This window comes from Macrotis lagotis, chromosome 6 (assembly GCF_037893015.1).
Source record: "Macrotis lagotis isolate mMagLag1 chromosome 6, bilby.v1.9.chrom.fasta, whole genome shotgun sequence".
Classification (NCBI taxonomy): domain Eukaryota; kingdom Metazoa; phylum Chordata; class Mammalia; order Peramelemorphia; family Peramelidae; genus Macrotis; species Macrotis lagotis.
Window position 1 is genome coordinate 7884796 of NC_133663.1, and position 22757 is coordinate 7907552.

Consider the following 22757-nt stretch of genomic DNA (forward strand, 5'->3'; position numbering starts at 1 on the left):
AGAAACAATAATTTTTGAAGGAAAAATGGCATTAGAACACCTTACTTATATTTAGTCTACCTTGACAAGGTCATGTGGATTCAAGGATTTCTAACAAAGTAAATTAAGAATGGAGAACACTCATAAAACACACACACACACACACAAACACATACACATTCATGCACAGATACGTGTGCAGACATACAGTTGGGAGGAGAAGAGTAGGGGAAGGGGAGATAGGAAGAAAGAATAGGGAGGCCTTCCTGGTTGACCCTTTGACCCCTCATAGGACAAAGAAAGGTTTATGTTCTATTAGCCACTGAGAAAAAAGCTCAAAAACTTTTTCTGCTCTTTTAACCCCAAGGAAAGGAATTAAAATTTTCTATTCTTTATCAGATTAAAAGAGGAGATTGAAGTGCTCCTTCCATGCCAGTCATATGCTACAGCTGTCAATTTTTTTCTTGTTTTCTCTACCCTCAGATTTGACCTTCAGTGATTCACCTTTCACTTATGACCAAATCTCTCTATGAAATCAATAATCTTTATTTTATAAGCCAATATTCACCAAAGAGACTGTTTCTTTTTTAAAACTATGAGTTTTACCCTCTAACAATGTAAAACATATACATGAAAAATAGCTGAGGGACCACAATGTCCTTCAGCCCTAGACATCCATCATTTCTAAGAACAGTCCTCCTCCACAGTCTGAATCCTAGAAAATGGTATCACACTGACATTTTATATCAATAGATAAAGCCAGGAACACAAGTAAGGCAGTTCCAGCTCTCAAAAATTGACATTCTAATAGGATGCATACAGAAATGCCAGAAAGCCACGGGCAGGAAGGGCAATGTGTCAGGAGAGAAGAGAGTGAAGTCCAGAGACAGATAAAGCAAGAAGCCCATGAAGCATGCCTGGGGCCCTTCCTAAAATGGTGGTCCCAAGGAGTGAGTCACCAACAAGGAGAGGATGGCTTCCAGAACAGATTTCAATGCTGCAGGCTAGTAGAAGGAGGAGGGTATATTACTCCCTTTAGTTTGTTTTTGATGGCCTGAACATCTCTAAGCTCCCAATTCCCCTACTCAGCCTCTTTTTAACTCCCTCTCTTCTTCCCAATGGAGTATAAGCTCCTTGAGGGTAGGAACTGTCTTTTTCCTTGCACTATATTCAAAGTATTTAGTATATTCCTTGCCACATAGGAAACACTGAATCATTGCTTTTTGCCTTGCCTTGCTTTGCTTCAGCACAACCATCACCACCAATATCACCATACTACTCATATGAATGGGCAGCATTTCAAATGGACAGTAACTTAAAATCAACTGCTGCTCTCCATTATGACACTGGGATGCCTTTGTTATTGTTGTTGAGTTGTTTCAGCCATGTATGACATTCCATGGCTCCATTTGTAGTTTTCTTGGCAAAGACATGGGAGTGGTTTGCCATTTCCTTCCCCAGTTCATTTAACAGGTGAGAAGCAGAGACAAACAGTGAAGTAATTTGCCCAGGATCACATGGTTAGTAAGTGTCTGAGACCAGATTTGAACTCAGAAAGATGAGTCTTCCTGACCCCAAGTCTGGCACTCATATATAGTTCCAATCTAGTTACCCACAGAATGCCTTAAAGGTAATCAATTCTCACTCACTGGAAAAGACCCTCAAACAGAGGCTGGAGGGTCATTAAAGGAGGTTGAAGTCATTTCCAACTCAGAGATTGTAAGACTGATTAATGTTAGAGATGAGAGAAATTGAAAGATCATTCATCTCCTTATTTAATAGATAGGAAGAAAATTCCCAGAAAAAATGGGTTTTCTGCTAAGGTCTATAGCTAGTAGGTAGCAGAACTGAGGCAAGTAACCAGGGTTCTTACTTTTCAGAGTAGCAGCACACCAAAGATTTTATTATAGACTTTACTTCAAACAAGCCTACTTATCATTCTTTGTAAAAACCCTTTAAAATTTCTATTTTTTAAAAAGCAAATAAAAGTTTTATACAATAAGAAACCCAAATAATGAAAGATATGCTAAATTTAGAGGAGTGATTGTTTTTATTAATTAAGCAAACACAATTACAAACAGCTGCATAGGAGATTCTACAGCCACATCAGTACATCCTTTCCTGCAAATAAATAGTCATTTGTGTAACCCCTGAAGAATGACTGGCATTTCCATGATACTTTAAATTCTGCAATATGAATGTGGCATATCAGCTCATTTTGTCCCATCATATGGCCCTGTGGTAGAGGTACTCTTGTCTTCAGGTTAGATACAGTTCAAGAAAAGATGTAAATCCAGAGCATTTCTTTATCATGTCTTTCAGAATGAAGTTACTCAAGAAAATCTCAGTATCTAGTTTTCTTCTCTCTCTCTCTCTCTCTCTCTCTCTCTCTCTCTCTCTCTCTCTCTCTCTCTCTCTCTCTCTCTCCCTCCCTCCCTCCCTCTCTCTCTCTTTCGATAACCCTACAAGCACACACACAACACACACAACACACACACACACACACACACACACACACACACAGAGTTTCTACTATGGGATGCAATTGGAAAAAATAGTGATAGTTGAGAATTTAAGGTAAGGGGGAGAGAGATACAGAGAGAGAGAGAGAGAGAGAGAGAGAGAGAGAGGAGAGAGAGAGAGAGAGAGAGAGAGGAGAGAGAGAAGAGAGGAGAGGAGAGAGAGAGAGAGAGAGAGAGAGAGAGAGAGAGGAAGAGGGAGGGAGGAAAGGAAGGAGGGAGACAGGGGGGAGGGAGGGTAGACAGAGAGGGAGGGAGGGAAGAAGGGGAGGAGAGAGAGAGAGAGAGAGAGAGAGAGAGAGAGAGAGAGAGAGAGAGAGAGAGAGAGAGAGAGAGAGAGAGAGGTGTAGGGGAGAGGTGGGGAGAGAGAAGGGGAGCAGGACTGCTGAGCAAAGGGGTTTAAGAAAATCAGGAAAGCATAACTGAAGGAACTCAATCTTAGACCACCCTTGATTTAAGTGATTACAAAGGAAATCCAAACCATAGACAGTACAGTGTCTACCAGAACTTGAAGGTCTTCTAGTATAAATTAACTTAATGCAAAATGTGACTGCATTGCAAGGGTTTGTATACAGCCAGGCTCTGAGTGCCAAAGGTTTAGGTGACACTTCCCCAAAGGACCCGAGTTAACTGATCAACAGTCACTCCAGTCCAGTGAACTTCTGACCTCTAATTAAATCCTTTATACTGGATAATAATTGCTAAACATGGCCTCTTCCTCTTTCTGTTTCATTGCTTTCCCATAGGTCAATCTTGAAAACCCCAAGCATCCTAGACCATCCAGACAGTTACTCACTCTGTTAAGAGCCAGAAACCTTGAACCCCTTCATCCATAGTCTCTGCCACATGGGATTTTAAGTCTTCTCTAGCCGTCTCAATAGCCCCTGGCTGAAAAGAGAAAAGTTCAGATAATGAATCTCTATGTTATATCTCTGAATTCCAGCTTCTTCTCTGGCAGCCTACTCAAATGGCATCATGTTCTTAGAAACTGATGATGTATTCAAGTCTAAAAGAAATCCTTAGTTTTTGAAACTTAAATGGGGCATTGTTAAATTCAAAGGAGAAAATATATAATGAAATCTGTTTGAAGAATTTTCAAGTTTACTGATTATTACTATTAAGCTTTCAAGATATTTCTTAACATGTTATCAAATTACTGTTGCTGCTGTTATTGTTTATTGAAAGGTCATTTGGAATGAATCTGAAGTGGGCCAAATTCTTTCTCTATCATATACCAGTAGTATTTCACTGCAATGGTGGTCCTAGTCCAGTTCAAAAACTTACTAATTTCTGATGACAGAGATCCTCCTATTTTTTCATAGCCATCTCTCTTAGTCAGTGCTTTGTCAAATTCTGTCATATCTACCCGATTAGTTCAGGGAGAATGTGTAGTTACTGGAGAGCTCCCTGGTTCTGAAATTCAGCAATCTGTGTTCAAATCTCCAGGCTAATGTTAATCAACTGTGTGACCTAGGACAATTAATTTTTTTTTTTTAGATTTTGTAAGGCAATGGGGTTAAGTGGCTTGCCCAAGGTCACACAGCTAGGTAATTATTAAGTGTCTGAGACTGGATTTGAACCCAGGTACTCCTGACTCCAAGGCCGGTGCTTTATCCACTACACCACCTAGCCGCCTTTTTTTTTCCTTTTTTTTTTAGGAAGAGAAGTTTTTTTAAAAAGTGAATATAGTAAACATTCGTATTCCATGACTTTTTCTTTGGAGCTGAATCCATCATAGTTAATCATCTCACAATGTTGCTGTTAAAGTTAGACAATTTAACTTCCCTGAGTCTCTGTTGTACTAAGTTGTCAAATCTCTGCCTCATTTTATGCCAACAACCAATCTAACACTTTTGAAATGCATTCTAACTCTACCCCCACCGAACCATGCCTGAGTGTGAGCCCTCCTACTACAAGTTGCCTTGACCACTTGCTTCTGGATCATTCCCTAGGTCTGGCCTGTTCTATTTCTTGCCCCTGGATTTCCTCCCATTTCCTGGTTCTGACTCAGGCTCTGACCAAGGCCCAGACTCATGTTGCCCACTGATCTGGCACTGTAACTGGATTAAGTTAATCAACCCCATCAGGACCTACTATGTCCTCATGGACTTCACTATTTGCAGCAAGTTCATGACAGATACAAAATACAAAAGACCCCCTCCTCTACATACATACACACCCCTCCCAGGCTGCATCTCTCCTCTTACAAATAGAAACAGAACTGTCTGCTAGCTTTGACATAGAAAAGTGAGATTTCACTGTCTAGAATGTATCAAAGTGCTTTCTCATTGAAAACAAAAACCTTGCCACAGCTAGGTGGTGCAGTGAACAGAGCACCAGGCCTGGAGTCAGGAGGACCTGACTTCAAATCCAACCTCAAACACTTAATATTTTCCCAGCTATGTGACCTTGGGCAAGTCATTTAACTAACCCCATTGCCTTATTAAAAAAAGAGAAAGAAAACAAAACTTTTTTTTTTTTAGCATGGTTTGTTTTTCTTGACCAGTAGTATTATTAAATGAGAGTCAGGAGACCAACTTGTGGCAACAGATTACCTCCACCAATTACAGGAGAGATTCCTTATAAACACACATACATATATGTTTATTATGTTTAAATATATGTAGAGGAAGATCCCCTCTATAATAATACAGAATTATACTGAATACTTTGTAGATATCTCATTTGATTCTCCACAAAACCCTGGGAGTTTGGTGCCATTATAATCCTTATTTTACAGTAGAGGAAATTGAGACATTAAGTGACTTTTCCGAGTTCATACAACTTGTAAGTATCTAAGATTGAGGAGGTTGATTTGCAAGCTGAAAGGACCCACCCCAGGAGTTCACATGGATTATTTGTGCCTGACCTGTGGAGGAGCATTCCGAGATACCTGGTTGGCTCAATCACAGCCAGACACACTATAACTTGTCTCTAACATAGTAATCTTGTTTTGATCCTCTATAACAAAGGACAAAACCCAATCTGAGATTTGATTGCCTCTAGTCCCAGTGATCTCTACATGCTGCCAGCCACCTGCCCTAATTCTTTCTACATTTCTTCCCTTTGTAATCCTTCATATTTTTTTGTTATCTTTAAAAGCCTTCTACCACAAAAGGTTCTGTAAAATCTTCACCAGACTTCCAAAGTGGACCAGGATGTACACATAAGCTTAAGAACACTTGACGAGTGGAATTCTAAGATTCAGTTCAATCGTAGAATATTAGGTTTCATCCTCTTTCTATTACCTATCCAGGTCAAAGGGATCAGTAGCTTAGCTAATGACCCCTAAGGTAGTACCCTTGCCTCACAGAGCTTGCAGGACTTGTAGAAACTTTGGACTTTTAACATAGATCTTCCTAACTCTGAGGCCAGCTCTTTTTTCTGTGCTAGATTGTCTCATTTATACAGATTTGTTGTCTCAATTAAAATGGGCAAGAGGCCAACACAGACCTTGAGCCTTGAAAAGTAAGCAAGAAATTGAGATCTTGATTTCAAGAATTCAAGGAATTGTAGCCCTTCAGAAAAGAAAACAGAATTCAGAATCCTCAAAATCATAACTGTCTCTGATGCTGAGTTTTATCAATTCAGAGCATCACTAGATGCCTTATTAGAAGGGCTGTACTACACCAGGGTTTATCTGTCCAGGGGTCCAAAGGGAATTCTGAACCTTCCAGGGTGGGAGAGATAGAGATGATATGGTTACATCCCTGGTTGATCCTTGCTTCCTTCTACCATGCACACATACATACACAATAAATCTGAGAAGTTCAGCTTGTCAGGTCTGCCTATCTGACCCCAATACGGGCATTATTTCCACTTCATCCTTTTCCTCAATAAAGCCTTTGCCTCAATATAGGGATGGTGTGACAAAGAGCCAGCAAGATTGACATCTTGGTAGAGGTGGGGTGGTGGAGAAGGGAAAGTATGATGGAATTTACTTCTTGTAATCCAATAAAAATGGTCCCAGACTTTTTTTATGCTGATAATTCTCAAGTTGCAAAACCTTCCTCCCCCTTGACCACCAAAGGAGGCAGGATTCCCCCAGTTGACTCTCAGCCTCTAGTGTTTGCCATAGATGTGACTTGCAGATTCAATGGAGAAATGCTCTTGTACCCCAGAATGGAAACCTCCTTGTGAATCCATAAGTAATAAGACCTTTTAATATGCATTATCTTTGAAAGAATAGCAACAGCTTTTAAGGATGACTATAATATGAGTCAACAAGATCTCATGAAAATAAGTTATGATTAGAAAAGTCTTCAAACTTTTCTTTTCCTGGGGTGAGGATAAGAGGGGGAGATCATTTCTCTTTCAGGCAGGAACCTTGCTGACCCTGCTGAGTATCTGTTCTCAGAAAGATCAACAGCCATCATGATATTATTATACTATATAGGATGGAGAGGGGAGTAGAGAAGCCACCTACCCTTTCAATTGTCAGAGGTTTAGACCAAGGAGATACCTGTGTAGACAGTTGCAAGTTGGGGGGAAGCTCAGAGAAAGAAGTGGAGAGAGAAAGAGGGGAAGTACTCCAGCCAAGTCAGTGTCATGGCGGCAGAGCTATCTCACAACACAATGGGGAGCCCCAAACCTGCTTATTAAACTCTCCCAACTCACAATGGCACATGAGCTATAAAAAGGCCATGGGGAACCGTTAATTAAATATTAAAAGATCAAATAGTTTTAGTCCCATTAGTTTGTATGTAATTTACATTCTTAAGTATAAATTTAGAGATAATTCCCCATCCCCAATCTCTTTCAATTTTCTGATAAGGTATCTTACGAATATAGAGTCCTACAGGGAGTTTAAAAATATCTTTCCCCATGTGGTTCGAGTATTGTTCCTTTCATAAGACGCTGCTTTGGAATATCAGTCTCCACAAGAAAAGCGATTATCATAATATACCTTGAGTCGTTAGCCTTGAGTGGTACTTTTGTTCAAAAAAGACATGAGCCCTGCATTAGCTCTATTTAAGCTTTAATAGCAAATGAGCTAAAACAGTGAGAAAGGGCTGTCCAAACAGATTTGTGGCACATATGGGATGCCCTTGTTAGTTTGTCCTCTCATCCATTAACTATGATTTTTGGCCAAGTGGCCTGTCACCCAATCACTGCTTAGTGGTATCCAAAGTTTGCCAATATGATCTCATCTCAGCCTTGAATGGCTCACTGTAGCTTTTTCATGATGACCTCTCTCAGCTATGAATCCCATTATCTAAATGTTCTCAGCAGTTTCAAGAGTTGACTTCTCTGTCATTTGAAAGACAACCCTTGGCTGTCTCTGGATAATAAGAACGAGACCTGCCCTGATCTGTAGTTCTTACGTCACCGTCTAAAAGCTTTGCTTTAGTCTATCAAATCTGAATCATGGTCATGAAGAGCTGGTCTCCTTTCTCAAGAATCACTCTGAGTCAGTTCAAACTCTCTCCAGCAAGTTACAGAGCCAGTAAGCTTTTCAAAACAAAACAAAGGTCCATGATGGAGGCCAGGCAATAGCACTACTTCTCAACATTGAAATGGCAATAGAAAGGTAATGAGATAGGTTGAAGAAAATAGACCAGGATCTTTCTGCCTTGGTGGACAATCTTACATCTTCAGAAATATCCTTCTTTTACTCTGAGATGACCAGTTGCTACTTATTTGTTCTTTGAATCTCCTACACCTCCTCTTCCATGCCTTTGGCTTCTGGTTCCCAAGACAGAGAAAGATCTTGGTCATTTGCAGTTCCTTGTGGTTTAATGACAAGTTGGTGCATCTAATTCCCAATAGGATCTTCTTTGATTGTAGGATGACGCAATCGTGACTACCATAGTCCACCAAAAATAGAGATGTTTCACTATGATGGGGTGGGGGAAGCTCAAATATCCTATGTAGACTTGTATCTTAGAATCTTAGAATTGGTCCAATTCTTTATTTAACCCCTAAGGATATTGGTGTCCAGAGAGGGGAAAGGGACTTACCAAAAGCTGTGGAGCTAGCAAGCAACAACTTTGAGCCAGTCATACAATATTAAATTTAGAGCTGGAAGAGATTGTTTTACTTCATCCAGTCACTCTCTTATTTTTTAAACAAAGAATAAAACTAAGGCCAAGAAATATTAAGATCAGAAATAAATTCTTTTGAATTTGAAATAATGAAGGTAGATATTATGATGGATAGAGTATTAGTTTGAAATCAGAAAGATCTGAGTTCATACTACTGATCCAAACAGGTACTGATTGTCTAAAACTGAGTAAGTCACATTTGTGCTCATCTGTAAAATGGGTATAATAATTGTACTTACCTAATAGAATTATTGTGAAGGTGCAGAGAATAAGTATAAATCCTTAGGCAAAAAGTGCTCTACAAATATTAGTTGTTATTGTTGTCTTTACTAATTGAATTTCCTTTGGAGACACGGTTCTGGCTTCCATTTGTTGAAGTGCTTTGTGATGTAACTATAGCAAATATGAAGTCATGAAGTTAAATAGATTTGGGTCCAGTTGAATGACCAGCTCCAAAAAAGATCACATTGGATGGTTTCAGATCCAATTAGAAGGAAGAGATCTCCAATGGAGTCTTCCACTTGGCTTCAAATAAGTTCTCTTTTCAGTATAATGTGGGAGAAGTATGGCTAGACAAACATTTCCCTGAAAAAGAGCTGAGAGTTTTAGCTGACAGCAAACTCCCTATGAGTCAGCAATGTGATTATGGCAGCCGGTGATGCTCATGAAATCTCAGACTTCATTGAGGGAGGCATAATTCCCAGGACTTTAAAGATGACAGTTATACTCTTGTGCTCTGTTCTAGATGCCAGATTTTAGACAGGACATTGATAAGTTTTACAGTGTTAAGAGGAACACAAGTCTGTGAAGGATACTGAACTAAAGGCATATCAGGATTAGCTGAAAGAATAAAAACTGCCTAGCCTGGTGAAGAAAGGACTTGGGTGGGTGGTATCAGGATGGTCTTTAAATAACTGATGAGCTATTGTATAGAAGAGATATTAGATCTGTTCTGTTTGTCTCTCAGGTGATAGAATCAGCAGTAATGGAGGGACATCATGAAAACTCCTCCTTGCCCTTTGAGATGTCTAATATGGACTAGGTTTCCTCAGAAAACAGTGAGTCTTTTCTTGCTGGCTATCTTCAAGAAAAAAACCTAAAGAGCACTTGGTGGGCATGGTGGAGGGGATTCCTGACTTGGTATGGTCTGGACTCTATGTCTTCAAGTTCCCTCACAACTCTGAGATGCTATGATTCATTTTGTCAAAATAAATGTGTGTGGGTGTGCAGAACAGTGTCCTATACAATAGGAGGTGTTGACAATCCACATGTACCTAACATAGACACAATTACAATTTCTTGCAATATTGGTGGAGGCAATTATGTATACTCAGGCATCATTTTAAACACTCTTCCCTGAGCACATCTGAAAATTAAAATAAACAAACTGCTGTTCTTTCCTTCTGCTACCACAGTCCAAATAGACTTGGATTGAAGGGTTTGCTTCTGTCCTTGTCTGACAGGTTCACTCTTTGAGGATGTAACAAGTGTCATGAAAAGGGATACTACTGAGGGAGAGGGGTTATAGTGATTCAGGCACCATGGCTCAATGCCATCACTCAGTTACTTGGAAATGGAAGAAATGCCTCTATTTTGGTTTTTTTATTACTTTTGTACTAGCTGCATTCTTTAGCCTTATAATAGTATTTGCCAAACATCCCTTTTGCTCAATCTCTGCTTCATTAGCTAGAGAGATAGCCCATTCTTAGAAACTTCTTCCTCTTGTTCCACCTTATGTGGAACCTAATAGCCTTAGAGATTTGGGTGGGTTGACATCTTCAGAGAACATAGATAGGCTGTGTTAGGACCAGGACTTGATCCTATTTTACCTGACTTTTAGTCTTGTTTTTTCTATCTTCTACAACACACTGCCTTCACCCGCACACACATATGTGTGCCTATGTGCATATGGTAAATGCACATTAATACAAAGATAAGACTTTCATATTTTCATACTGATTTGCACCTTGTTTGAAATTCCAACCCATCAGATATTATTAGCCCTGTTTTAGGGATGAGAAAGGTTATCTGTTGATCTCAGGAAGAGTTAAGGCAGGATTTCAAGTTGACTGCAAGTCTAGTATGTCATCTACTCAACCATCCATCCCTATCGTACATAGACCATGCCATAGCCTGATCCCCAATGAATTCTTCATCCTCTCCCCACCTTTATATTTCTGGTCCTGTTTTCCTACTCTGTGGCAGAATCAGACCCTGGTGATTCCAAGTTAGGACTTTCCACTATGCCTAATTCCCTCAAGATTCACCCTAGGTATTATCAGCTCCGTACAATTCTCCCTCCTCTTCTCCTTCTACTCCTTCTCAGGTGAGAATAATCTTATGTGCTATGTCTAGTAGAATCATCAGGGAGGACAGCTGGTCTCTCTGCAGTCAGACTTTAAAGTCATGAAAGCAGCTTTTCTGTTCTATGTGTATTTCTCTGCTGTATTACACACAGTCTTGGTCAGAACAGATACTTGGGAAATGTAAGATGAAGGAAGGAAGGAAGGATGGAAGGATGGAAGGAAGGAAGGAAGGAAGGAAGGAAGGAAGGAAGGAAGGAAAGAAAGAAAGAAAGAAAGAAAGAAAGAAAGAAAGAAAGAAAGAAAGAAAGAAAGAAAGAAAGAAAGAAACAAGGAAAGAGAGAAAGAGAGAGAGAGAGAGAGAGAGAGAGAGAGAGAGAGAGAGAGAGAGAGAAAGGAGAGAAAAGAAGGAAAGAAAGAGAGAGAAAAGAGAGAAAAGAAGGAAAGACAGAGAGAAAGAAAGGAAAGGAGAAAAAAGAAAGAAAGGAAGAAAGAATGAAGACTTAATTAATTAATTACGTGAAGACCATAATAAGAAACTGGGCTTAAGAATGATGAGGAACGCAATGAGTTTAAAATTGCAGAGCCTGAATTTGAATGGCTGTCCTGTAACTTAGCTGTGTGACTTTAGACAAGTCATTTCCGCTCTCTTACCTCAATTTTACTCCTGTAAAATGAGAAGTGTAGCTTAGATGGCCTCAGGATATACCATTCTATCAGTCTATGCTGATCCAGGCACCATCTCTCCCAGGATTTTATTTTCAACCCTTCAGATGGTAGTATAGTCCTTTCTAAGACCCTCCACTCTAGATCCTTTGCCCACTCCCATAAAATTAAGATGTGATTTAAGAAATAGAAAGAAGGACACTTACCCGAGTAACAAAGTACTTCCGTGTGATATGTGGCTGAGTATATGGATTTGGGTAGAGAACTGCCTTAGTCAGACTAGATTGCCTTGCATCTCCATTGAGTTCTAAATCTCGTCCTGAACTCTCCTCTTCAGTTGGGAGCTTGTCCCTTTCTGAAGGCTGATCATCTCCATCTGACCTCAATGCCACAGGCTGGAACCCTTCGAAGTTGCCAATGGTGGACATTCTTCAGCCTGAAAGGAAGATGGGAAAGAAAACTGGATGAGATGGAAGCACAAATGTTTTGGCTGCTATATAACAGGCCAAGTTTAGCAGTTTGGAATTCTTAAAAATTTGACAAACAATCCCCTGAGATGAGTAACTAGAGGTCTGAGTAGATATAGTCCAATGACACAGACTCCCAAAATACCATCTGCATCTTTTCATGGCCACTACAGGAAGAGGGAATTAGAGACCATCTGTGGCAGAGGGAAAGCAGGGGGTTGGATGGCAGACAGCAATCACTTCTTCGAAAAGGGAAAGGGAGTGAGACGAGTTATTTCCATTCCCCCTTATCAAAGGGATACAGGAAACTGAACAAGAGATGAAAAGAAGTTTTATCTGATGAACCCTGCCTGAGAATTGAAAAAAATTGGGCTTTGAAAATTCACTGTGACAATCCTGTCCCTCTCAAATTCATATCAAAATATTGAGAAATTAGGCATATAAGGTCTGTATGCTAAATTGCTCATGTCCACACAAAAGCATACATTTTAAAATACCTTCTTGGGATTGGTGGTCCACTCCATTATATATTGCATTTTCAAAGCATCTGGGACTTTTGCTTTTGTTTTCAATTTATATTTAGTTAGACCCTTTAGTTTCTCCACTTGGCTTCCCCAAATGGTAAGATTAGATTAAATATTCAATTATTTTGAGCAACCATTTAAATTGGAAAGACAGAAAGTTAAAGTGACAGTGTGGGATAATGGCAATATTCAGAGAACTTGAGAAGCCTCTAAGGAGGAAAAAATGATCACACAGGAAGGAAGGATGCATTTGAATTCTTTTAGAATTAACCATGGAGTGCTTGGAAGGGCCTAAGCTCACTTGGTGGTCCCCTAATGGTGAATTAATTGGATAACATGAAAAAGAATCAACCATGATTAGTAGGGCTAATGGTTGGGTAATGATCTGTATCTTTGAAGGGAATACCTATAGCCTTAGAAGTCAAAGATCCATTGGGTTATCTGTGAATAAGTTGCTTTGCAAATTTTGGTCAACATTTTAAGTTGTTTAGTACGGTGACTTTCACATAATAAATGCTATTTAAATATTAAATATAAGTGTTATTATTTTCAATCTTCTAGTACCATTATAGTGTTTTAACAATGTATACAATTCTCTTCAAGGAATCTTTATCTAAGATAGGGATCCTTGGGCTTCAGTAGACAGTAGACAGCTTTACTTAAGGACATTTTTGTCTCCCTTTCTCTAACTGGCTTCCTTCAAAACAAAGAGGCAATCAGGAGGCCCAAACAAGGGGTTCCAGGGAAAAGATCTTCAATAGACTACAGCTGTGAATATGGGGAGTTCTGATGGAAAATTCCAGAGAAATTTGACCTTAGTATCTGGTCATCTTCTCTGAGAATTAATGGGAGATTTCCCCCTTCTATTTGCACAGAAGGTGCTCTCCCTCCCCACATCCTCCAATCATTCCTAGATATCTCATTGAATAGATGTTCAGCTCTATGCAGCAGGATACTCTTATTACACAGAAAGATGAGATCTTGCCCATTTCATATTGGAAATAAATCTAGCCCAAATGCAGGTTCAAAACCTACCTTCCCCTGTCTATTCGGTCTCTTCCCAATACTGGGAAGAGAAGTAGACAAGTTAATACCTTTCTTATTGATGAGCATATTGAACAGCTAATCGTGGAGCTCCCTAGCAACTGGTGAGAATGTCTTTTGGGGTATCTACCGATTTTAGGACTTTTACCTTTAGCCACTTACTCACTGAGGGCCTAGTCTCCCAGGCTTTGAATTTAAGTAGCTGGGACTTGCCTTAAGGAACAAAATATAAAGTCAGAAGATGAATCAAATGGAGCAATTCAAGAAACATTTTTCTTCTACCTTCTCCCTACACAAGCTGATGCAAAGGAATCATATGTCAAATTGTTGCCAAAAAAAAATCTAAAAGCAAATTAAGGGACAAAATGGTGAGGTCTGTTGAGCCTGAGCCTCCACCGTGAGAGTTCTAGATTCTAAGGAAGTGTTTCATCTGAGGAACTCCATCACTGAAACTGCCTATGAAGGAAGAAACAGGGAATGCTAGTCAGTACCATTTGCTGGACAGCTACAGAACAGAGATGGGCCAGGAAGCCTGAAGACCCATGATGGAAAGGATGCTAGGGAAGGACATCTACCTCCTCTGCTGTTGTGACTGTGAATGGCAGACAGAGCAACATCTACACTAAGTAGATTGGAGCAAGACTTGGAGAAAAACTTATGATTAGGGGAGCCAGGCTAGAGTTCCTGCATTTGCATGATCATGAGACAGAGTCTATACAAATCTTTTTCTTTTGGAGGGGGGGGGGTGTTGTAGAGTGGAATAGCTCATAAATGAACATTTCTATGAGTTTTTGCATGAGTCCTATTTATATTCTTCAGCATGTAAATTAACTATTTCTCCTTTCTTTGACTCTTGTGACTCATTTGCTTGCAAAGGGAATTTCTGTCAATGCCTATGAAGGATCAAATATAAAGACTTGTGTTTGGCTTTGAAAGTCCTCCCTAACATATTCTCATGCTTACCTTTGCAATCTTTTTATAACTCGTTCTTCTCAATGTAATCTTTGATTCAGTGACATTGACTTCCTTGCTTTTCCTCATATGATACTTAATCCCCCCGCTCTGTGGATTTCTATTGGTTCTGTCCAATAATATGAGATGTTCTTCCCACTCACCTCTGCTTCCTGGCTTCCCTGGTTTCTTTCAAGTCCCATCTCAAACTCCTACCTTGCCTCAGAAATCTTTCTGAATGCAAGTGCCTTCCAGTTAACTTGTATATCACTCATTTATATGTAGCTGTTTGCCAGTCTACATTAAAGGGTGAGCTCTTTGAGAGCCGGGACAAGGTTTGTGCCTATCTTCACTTTTTCAGCACCTAGTACAGGTCTGACATGTAGTAGGTGCTTCACAAGTAACAGTTGGCTGACCAAGTGACAGATCCTGTCAGACACTGAATTTTGCATCTTAGGGGATATAATGAGGCTGAAGTGAGAGACCTTGTTCCTGTCTTTCAACCAACAGCCTTTAACAAAGCATCTTCTGAGACCCTTGTGTGCCTTAAAAGCTTCTCCCTCTTCACAACTGTCTCAGGTTAAAAAAAATGTAACTGCTAGTTTCTTTTAGGGTTCAACTCAACATTCTTTTATCAAACATTATGCTAAGGTCTGGGAACAATGAGATAAAAAATGAAATAGTGTCCCTCTTCAAGAACATTCTATTGAAGAAAGTTAATGTGAACATGAAGTAGCTTGATGTATAGAGCACTGGACCCAGATTCAGGAAGTTCTGAGTACAAATATGGCCTCGGATACTTACTTTCTGTGTGACTGAGAAATTCTCTTAACCTCTGATTGCCTTACTTTACTGGAGAAGGAAATGGCACACCACTGAAGTATCTTTGTCAATATTTGTATGCTATTGTCCATGGAATCTCAAAGAGTTGAATATGGCTGAATGACTAAACAGCAAACACGTGTGTGTATGTCTACATATATCATTATATATTAAATAAAGGCAGGATCTATATGCCATTAGACTTTTGGTTTGGTTTTTTCTTTTTTTGTTTTTCTATGAATATGAGCACAAATTGAGGAAAAAATATGAAAGGTTTCAGGGTAGGGCTTCAATTTCATTTTGAAGACAAATCATAGTCCAGAACAAGAAAAGAGTTTGTTCCAGAAATGGCAAACAACCAATGCAACCTAGAGACAGGAGAAGCGGTGTCTCAGGAGAAGATCACTAAGTCAAGTCAGTCTCCTTCCCCTTGTTAGTGTATGTGTAAAGGAAAGGAGTGTGAATAAAAGTAGAAAGGATAGGTTATAGCCCATTTTGAAAAAACTTTAAATGTCAAACAGAAGAATTTCTAGTGCATCTTGGCGATAAGGAACCAGTGGCATTTACGGAGCAGAGCAGTGACATGATCATACCTGTGCTTAAGAAGAATCATTGCCAGTTGTAAGAGAATGGATTGCAGAGGGAGACTGGAGGTAGGGAAACTAATCAGATGCTATTGCAATGATCCAAGTGCAAAAGGATGAGAACCTGGGATAAGCAAGTTCCTCTGTGTGAGAGGAGACAACAGATAAAAGTGATACTGTGTGATACTAGAACTTAGCATATTTGGAGGTGAGTGGGCATGTAAGGACAGGGAGGGAAAATAAGGGAATGACATTAGGATTATGAACCTGGAAACCAGGGTAGACAGTGACTCTCCACAGAAATGGGAATGTTTGAATTGGGGTTTATATGGAGGATAAAGTAAAGAGATTCTGTTTTAAACATGTTGAATTTGAGAGATCTGTGACACATCCAATTTGGAATGAATGAATGGGAAAAAATAAACAGCAAACAAAAAGCTCTTCTAATATGCTGAACGTTGCCCCAAAGCTATGTAAATACAAATAATAGCAAACCAGACAACGTGGATTTTAAGGAGGCTAGATCCTGAAGGGAAAAGACAACACACTAAAGAGACATAGAAGGGGGTAGAGGAATCGATACAGTTCAGAAATGTCCATGAAGTGGCATGGTGACTTGGTTTCCAATGTGAAGGAGTGAAAGTTCACATATCAGATCCAGAATCCCTAGAGTTGAATCAGGTTCCTGGGTGAGGAGGGGATGTAGGGAAACAGAGGAAGGGGGGTGCAGGTACCAAGATTTGAAAATGCTCAAAAGGTCATTGACCATACAGAGCTGAGTCTCAGTGGGTCTGAGATATGGATGGAGACTGAGCCTAGGATTGTAGATATTAATCTGGGGTGCATCTTCATAAAAATTAAAACTAAATCCATGACATCTGTTGAATTCAACAAGTGAAGGAGTGTTGACAGAGAAGGAGACATGGGCTTCAAGAACTGTGGAGACGCCCATAGTTAAAGGATTTAATATGGGGGTTGAATCAGCCAAGTGGAGTGAGAAGGAACAGGCAAGCACATAGGGAAAGGACCAAGAAAACCTAGGAAGCAAATGACAATCACTTTTTTAAATCCATGCTACTTTCCAGGCACTGTAGGGATACAAAAATGTATGCCAAAAAGAAAGCCAGGCCCCATACATGACCTGATGCTGAGTGAAGTGAATAGAACCAGGAGAACACTGGACATAGCAACATTGTGTGATGGTCAACTACGACAGACTTAGCTCTTCTCAACAGCTCAGTGATCAGAGTCCATTCTAAAGGACTTGTGATGGAAAATCCATATCCAGAGAACTATAGAGTCTGAATACAGGTCAAACCAGTCTTTTTTTTTTTTTTTTGCTTTTTTATTTTTTCAAGATTTTTCCCATTTTGTTCTGATTCCTCTTTCACATGACTAATAGGGAAAACCTTTAACATGATTGTACCTGTAGAGGCTATATCAAATTATTGAGGGGAGGTGGGGAGGGAAGGCGTAGAGACACAAAAATGTGGAAATTAAAATCTTAAAGAAAATGATTGTTGAAAACTATCTTTATATGTAATTGGGGGGGTTGGGTCAAAAAAGAAACCCAGTCTCTTCCCTCTAGGATCTAGCATTCTGATGAAGGAAAACAACAATGAAATCTAGGCTAGGTAGAGTTTCCAAAAGAATATGAAGGTAGACTGTTCCACAAGTGTCTACAAAGTGAAGGCTCCACAGAAGGAATTCACTAATGGGAGAGAAGGGAAGTGGGCTTCACAGAAACATGGTGGAGCACACAGGCAGCAGAGGAGCTCAGCTGTTTGGGGGATCTGAGGTGATTTGGCCCTATGGAAGTAACTGCTTACTGGCTATTGGGTGACTGGTAGTAAGCCTTGCTATTCTTCACTCAGCTTCTTGGAAGCACCAGTGAATTCTGGAACTGGGCTGTGAGCTATTCTAGACTCAGAGATGCTGAATGTGTTTTTGGATATAGAGATTTTTCACTTGCTCCCCTCCACTGGGGGGGGAGGGTAGGTGTTAATATACTCAATGCATATTACAAAAATAAGGATCAGCTTCTTATTTTGACATTTAAAGGAGGTAATTTATGGGAATTTATGTGTGGAGTCTTTCCACAAGGACTCTGTCTCTCTCTGTCTCTTGGTCTCTCTGTGCCTGTATGTCTTTTTCTTTTCCCTCTTCTGTTTCTCTCTCTTCTCTCTCTCCATGTCTCACCCTTCTATTCTACCTCTGGCTCTGGCTCTCTCAGAGAAACATCAGAATTCCAAATAGTGGACTTCAGTGGTCTAACTTTTCAGTTCTATGACAAACTATGTCTCCATGCCAATTTGAATAGGGGACTTGGCAAACAGCTCTTTGCATTTTCACATTTTGCAAAATGGAACAGTAATATGCCAGGCTGCTATTCCATCCCCTAAATAAAAAGGATGATTTCATACTGCATCTTTCATTCCCTGGCACCTCCCATTCTCCTGAAGTGCACCTTTCTGATGCAGAGGTTGAGTGATGGAGGAACAAAGGACAGGAGACTGGGTGTCAATAGACATGGACCTCTACTCAACCCAGTCACTGCCTCCTGTGTGACCTGGGGCAGGTTTCTTTACTTCAATACCCTCATTTGAAAAATGAAAAGATGGGAATCATCACTTACGGGTCCCCTCCAGCTTTGCCTTAGAGAATTCTGGATTCTATGAGATGCTTTATATGATAAGCACGTAAATTCAGACACATTCATCTTTTCACCGATGAGACATGTCTCTACTCAGAGTACCCCCACCTCTGTCTCTGTCTCTGTCTCTGTCTCTGTCTCTCTCTGTCTCTCTCTCTCTCACACACACACACACACACAAACACAAATACATATTATGTATATATTATATATATATAATATATAATATATATATGACATTATTACACAGTCCTTTACCTAGGAATGGAAATTTTGAACTCTCAGTCTCTAAGGAGGCAGAAAAGCACAGGAGAATGAGTACCAACTTTAGAATCCCAGATTTCAAATCCCAATTCCACTAACTCCTGCATGTGTAATCTTGGGAAAGACACTCCTTCCCTGGTTTTCATTTTCTGTGCTGTCAAATGAGGGGGTGAGATTCATTATTCCTGGGGACCATTTCAGCTCAAAATCTAAACTCACCCAGTTCAATCTCCTCATTTTTCCAAAAGAGAAGATTAAGATCCAGAATAGTCAGATCTAAGAAGTGGTGAGTCAAACACAGTGGGAACCTCAATCAAGCTAGAAACTAGCACCCTAATTTTACAGAAGAGGAAACTGAATACAAGGGAAGTGATTCCCTCAAAGTCACCCAGAAGCTGAGATTTGAAAACAGGCCCTCTCACTCAAATGTAATGCCTTTCTTCCACACCCCTTACTGTATAAGCTGTTTCCATTGTCTTAGCTTATTGGAGTCTCCCAACAGCATTTCTATGGGGCTCTAAGATTTGCCAAGCATTTCACGTAGGATATCATTGGATCATTACTACAGCCTTGGAAAACAGAAGCAATTATTAATCCCATTTGATAGAGAAGAAAACAGATTAAGTGACTTGTCTAGGTCACTCAGCTAGCAAGGGAAGGTCTTCCTAAGCAACACTCTATCCATCTCACACCTGACCAGGTTCCAATCACTCTCTGTGATAAATGAACTTTCAGAGACTGTTTCCTGATGTATAAAATTGAAAGGTTAGATTATGGTGAAGGTGCTTTGCAGACACAAATCTTATTTTATAACTAGGAAATATTGCAGCCCTTTATAATGGGGACATTGAGGGCCAAATGACTTGCCCAAAGTCATAGAGTTAGTAAGAAGCTAAATTTGAATCTAGATTCCCTCAGATTTCTATTATGCCATGTCCACTGCACCAAGCTGCCTTTGCCTTGCCTCCACTCCTTCCCTTTTTATACTTAGTAAAAATACAGACCAAATATGTCCAGTACAGTTTATCTTAACTTGTTCCTTGAACATTCTCCATCCCCCCCCAAAAAGCCCACCCCTTTTGTCAATAATCCAGGAAATACTGCAGCTCTCTCTAGATAAAAGAAAGTTTCCATAGTGCTCCCATGAGGGTACTCCTCATATCATAAGACCCTGCACCTATGACTGATGGTTCCTCTTCAGAATTCTGGGAATGTCTTCTTCCATAGGGTAGCTACAATGATGTGAAGTCACTCACCAATTAGAAAAAAAGGAAAACAACTTTGAAACCAGAAAGAGACCCTAGAGAGCAGACTGTCTGTTGGTGTGAGCTTGGGCAATGTGCTTCTCCTCTCTGGAGATTTATGGATGGACTCGGACTTAGTGGCTGCTGAGGGGCCTTCTAGCACCAGAGGGAGGATTCTATGATGAGGCCTCCTAAAACAGAATGACTCCCCATTTTGTATCCCAGATCAGGGCTGACTTACTGAAAATGCAAACAAAGTACCGTCAGTTATGAGGGAGTGTCTGGGGAGGGAACAGTCCAAGGATTGTCCTGGGTTATCCCAGACAGCCAGAGCCCAACACTGCCACCCAAAGGGACAGACAAGCTCTGATTCTTCATATTACCTGAACTTTGTCTCAGGTCCATTATCTACTCTCTAGAATAAAAGTACTTATTGAGGAGCAAGTCTTCCTATATTGGAATGGTAGAACTGATATTAGTAATGTTCAGTAAAAGGAATTATTGTTATTCTTTTTCCTTATCTGTGTTAAGAGTTACTAATGAGGGAACTTCCCCTATCAGTGCAACTCTGTTGAAAAAGTCTTTTAAAACCAGCTAATGCCTGAATGGCAATCAGAGAGCTCCTTGATAAGTAGGATCGTGAATTAATTATGAAAGTAATGCCTTGTATCTGTGAGGGCCCAGTGGAGGTCTTGCAACATAATTTGTTTTCCATTGGAGGACTGATATGATTAGACCCATGCTTCAATGGGGCTCCCATGAGACTATTCATACCATAGAAAGATGATTTCAGTATTTATATAGAAAAGGAATTGGAGAGGAAAGGTAAACCTGGATAAAGTGAGACCAATTAGAATCCATCACACAATATTCTAGATATCAAATGATGAAAAGGGCAAGAGATGTCATGAAAGGAGAATTCTAAAAGGAAGGAAGGGAGGAAGGGAGGAAGGAAGGAAGGAAGGAAGGAAGGAAGGAAGGAAGGAAGGAAGGAAGGAAGGAAGGAAGGAAGGAAGGAAAATCAGCAACTGAATAAATCTGGAAGGAGTGGGAAATATCATTAAAATCTATTTGCTTTTGAGATAGGCAACTCAACTGAATCATGGCCATCTTACATAATCTCCTGTCACTTGCTGAAAAAAAATTAGTTTGCTGTAAGGATATGGCATGCATGATGCCTTCCTGAGCAGGGCTACAACAAAGCTGCCTTATTCCAAGGGTTTGAAACATAGAGGAAAAAGGAAAAAAATCTCTCTTGGGATATTGTGATATCTTAAAAAGACCAAAGGGTACTTAAATGTCTAGAGAGATTCATATCCATGAATATGATTTAGGAACTTGGGAAATCACCACCTTCCACTTCAGGTAAAGAGAGATGCAGAGGAGGAATGGTAAGCAAAGAAATGTCGGGAGTATATACAAGTCCAGATGAAAGGTAAAACTGCTGGGGTGGCACTGAGGACTATTTTGTTTTAATTATTTCTAGGCTTTGTTTTCCTATAATCCTCACATCTGGAGAGAGCACTTTCACACACACACACACCCATACCAAGTGAGCCATTTCTTGAAACATAGCATTTAAAAAAAAGAGTAAAATATTTTCTCAAAATTAACCAAAACATTTACCAAGTTCACACAGTGTTGAGAAACCACAGTCCCCTACCTCTCCAAAGAAAATGAGAGTACTCTTATATCCTAAGAACACCTGGATTGCAGAAGTAGCCTCACTGGCAAATAATCAGGTGGGACTAGTAGATGACCAGGGACAAAGGACAATCAGAAGAACAGCTCTTGTTGAAGGACTCTAGGCATCCTAAAGATAATTTGCCTTTTCAGGACACATTTGAGATTAAATTAAAAGAAAATCGTGGAGGTTCAACCTGAAGAACTTGTCTTAACAATGAAAGGATTGTATCTGCTGCCTGTCAGGGATGGGAGCTTACAGCAATCTAACCTCACCACTGTCACTAAATAGAGAGAAGAGGGGCACACACACACACACACACACACACACACACACACAATAATCAGATACCTGACCACCAGACCCCATTCTATAAGATTTACATTTTCTGAACAGAGCAATGACCTTTAACAGGAAACTATCAGAATGATACCTAGGAAGGAAGCAACTTTAGAACAAGAGTTACAGACCCATAGAGAAGATGATCTAGATGTATGCCATTTCACAGAGAACAAAATCAAGGAAACCAATGGTTTTCACCATTGACAAAACTGTGATGAGGAGCAGATGGAGAAGTCACAAAAAGAATGAAAGGATCAATGATTTGCCCAGAATTACCCAGCTAACAAAATGTCTGAGGAAGGATTTGAAATGAGCTCTTCTGTCTTCAAGGTTCAACATTAGGAACCTTAAATTATGTGGCAGACAAAGTGTCCTAAACTTTGTTTGGGGATCTAGATCCCTGAGAGGAAAGGGAAGAGGGCATAAAAGAAAGGGACAATACAAGGGAGAAATAGCTATTCTCCAAAGGTATACTGTGCCAACAATGAAAAAGTAAGAGGGTTAGGGCAAAATGACCCTTAATTGTGTTGTGATTGTTGTTCCTGTTTTGTTCTTATTTACTTGTGCTTTATGTATACCCAGAACACAGGCCAATGCTTTGCATATAATGAGTAGTCAATAAATGGTTGATGACTGATTGATGACAAGGGCTGTTTTCACTTTTGGT

The 22757-nt window shown here is 39.9% G+C and overlaps 1 protein-coding gene across 5 annotated transcripts in view; it reads right to left on the reverse strand.

The window, feature by feature from the left end:
* The window catches only part of TPRG1 (tumor protein p63 regulated 1), a 378969-nt gene that overhangs the window by 106948 nt on the left and 249264 nt on the right, over positions 1-22757 (reverse strand). For all 5 annotated transcript variants that reach the window (XM_074190656.1, XM_074190659.1, XM_074190658.1 and 2 more), the window contains 2 exons: positions 11718-11947; positions 3295-3386 (listed from right to left, as the gene is read on the reverse strand). In XM_074190656.1, coding sequence (XP_074046757.1) covers positions 3295-3386; positions 11718-11939 — 314 coding nt within the window. In that variant the 5' untranslated portion in view covers positions 11940-11947. The remainder of the gene's footprint in view (positions 1-3294; positions 3387-11717; positions 11948-22757) is intronic.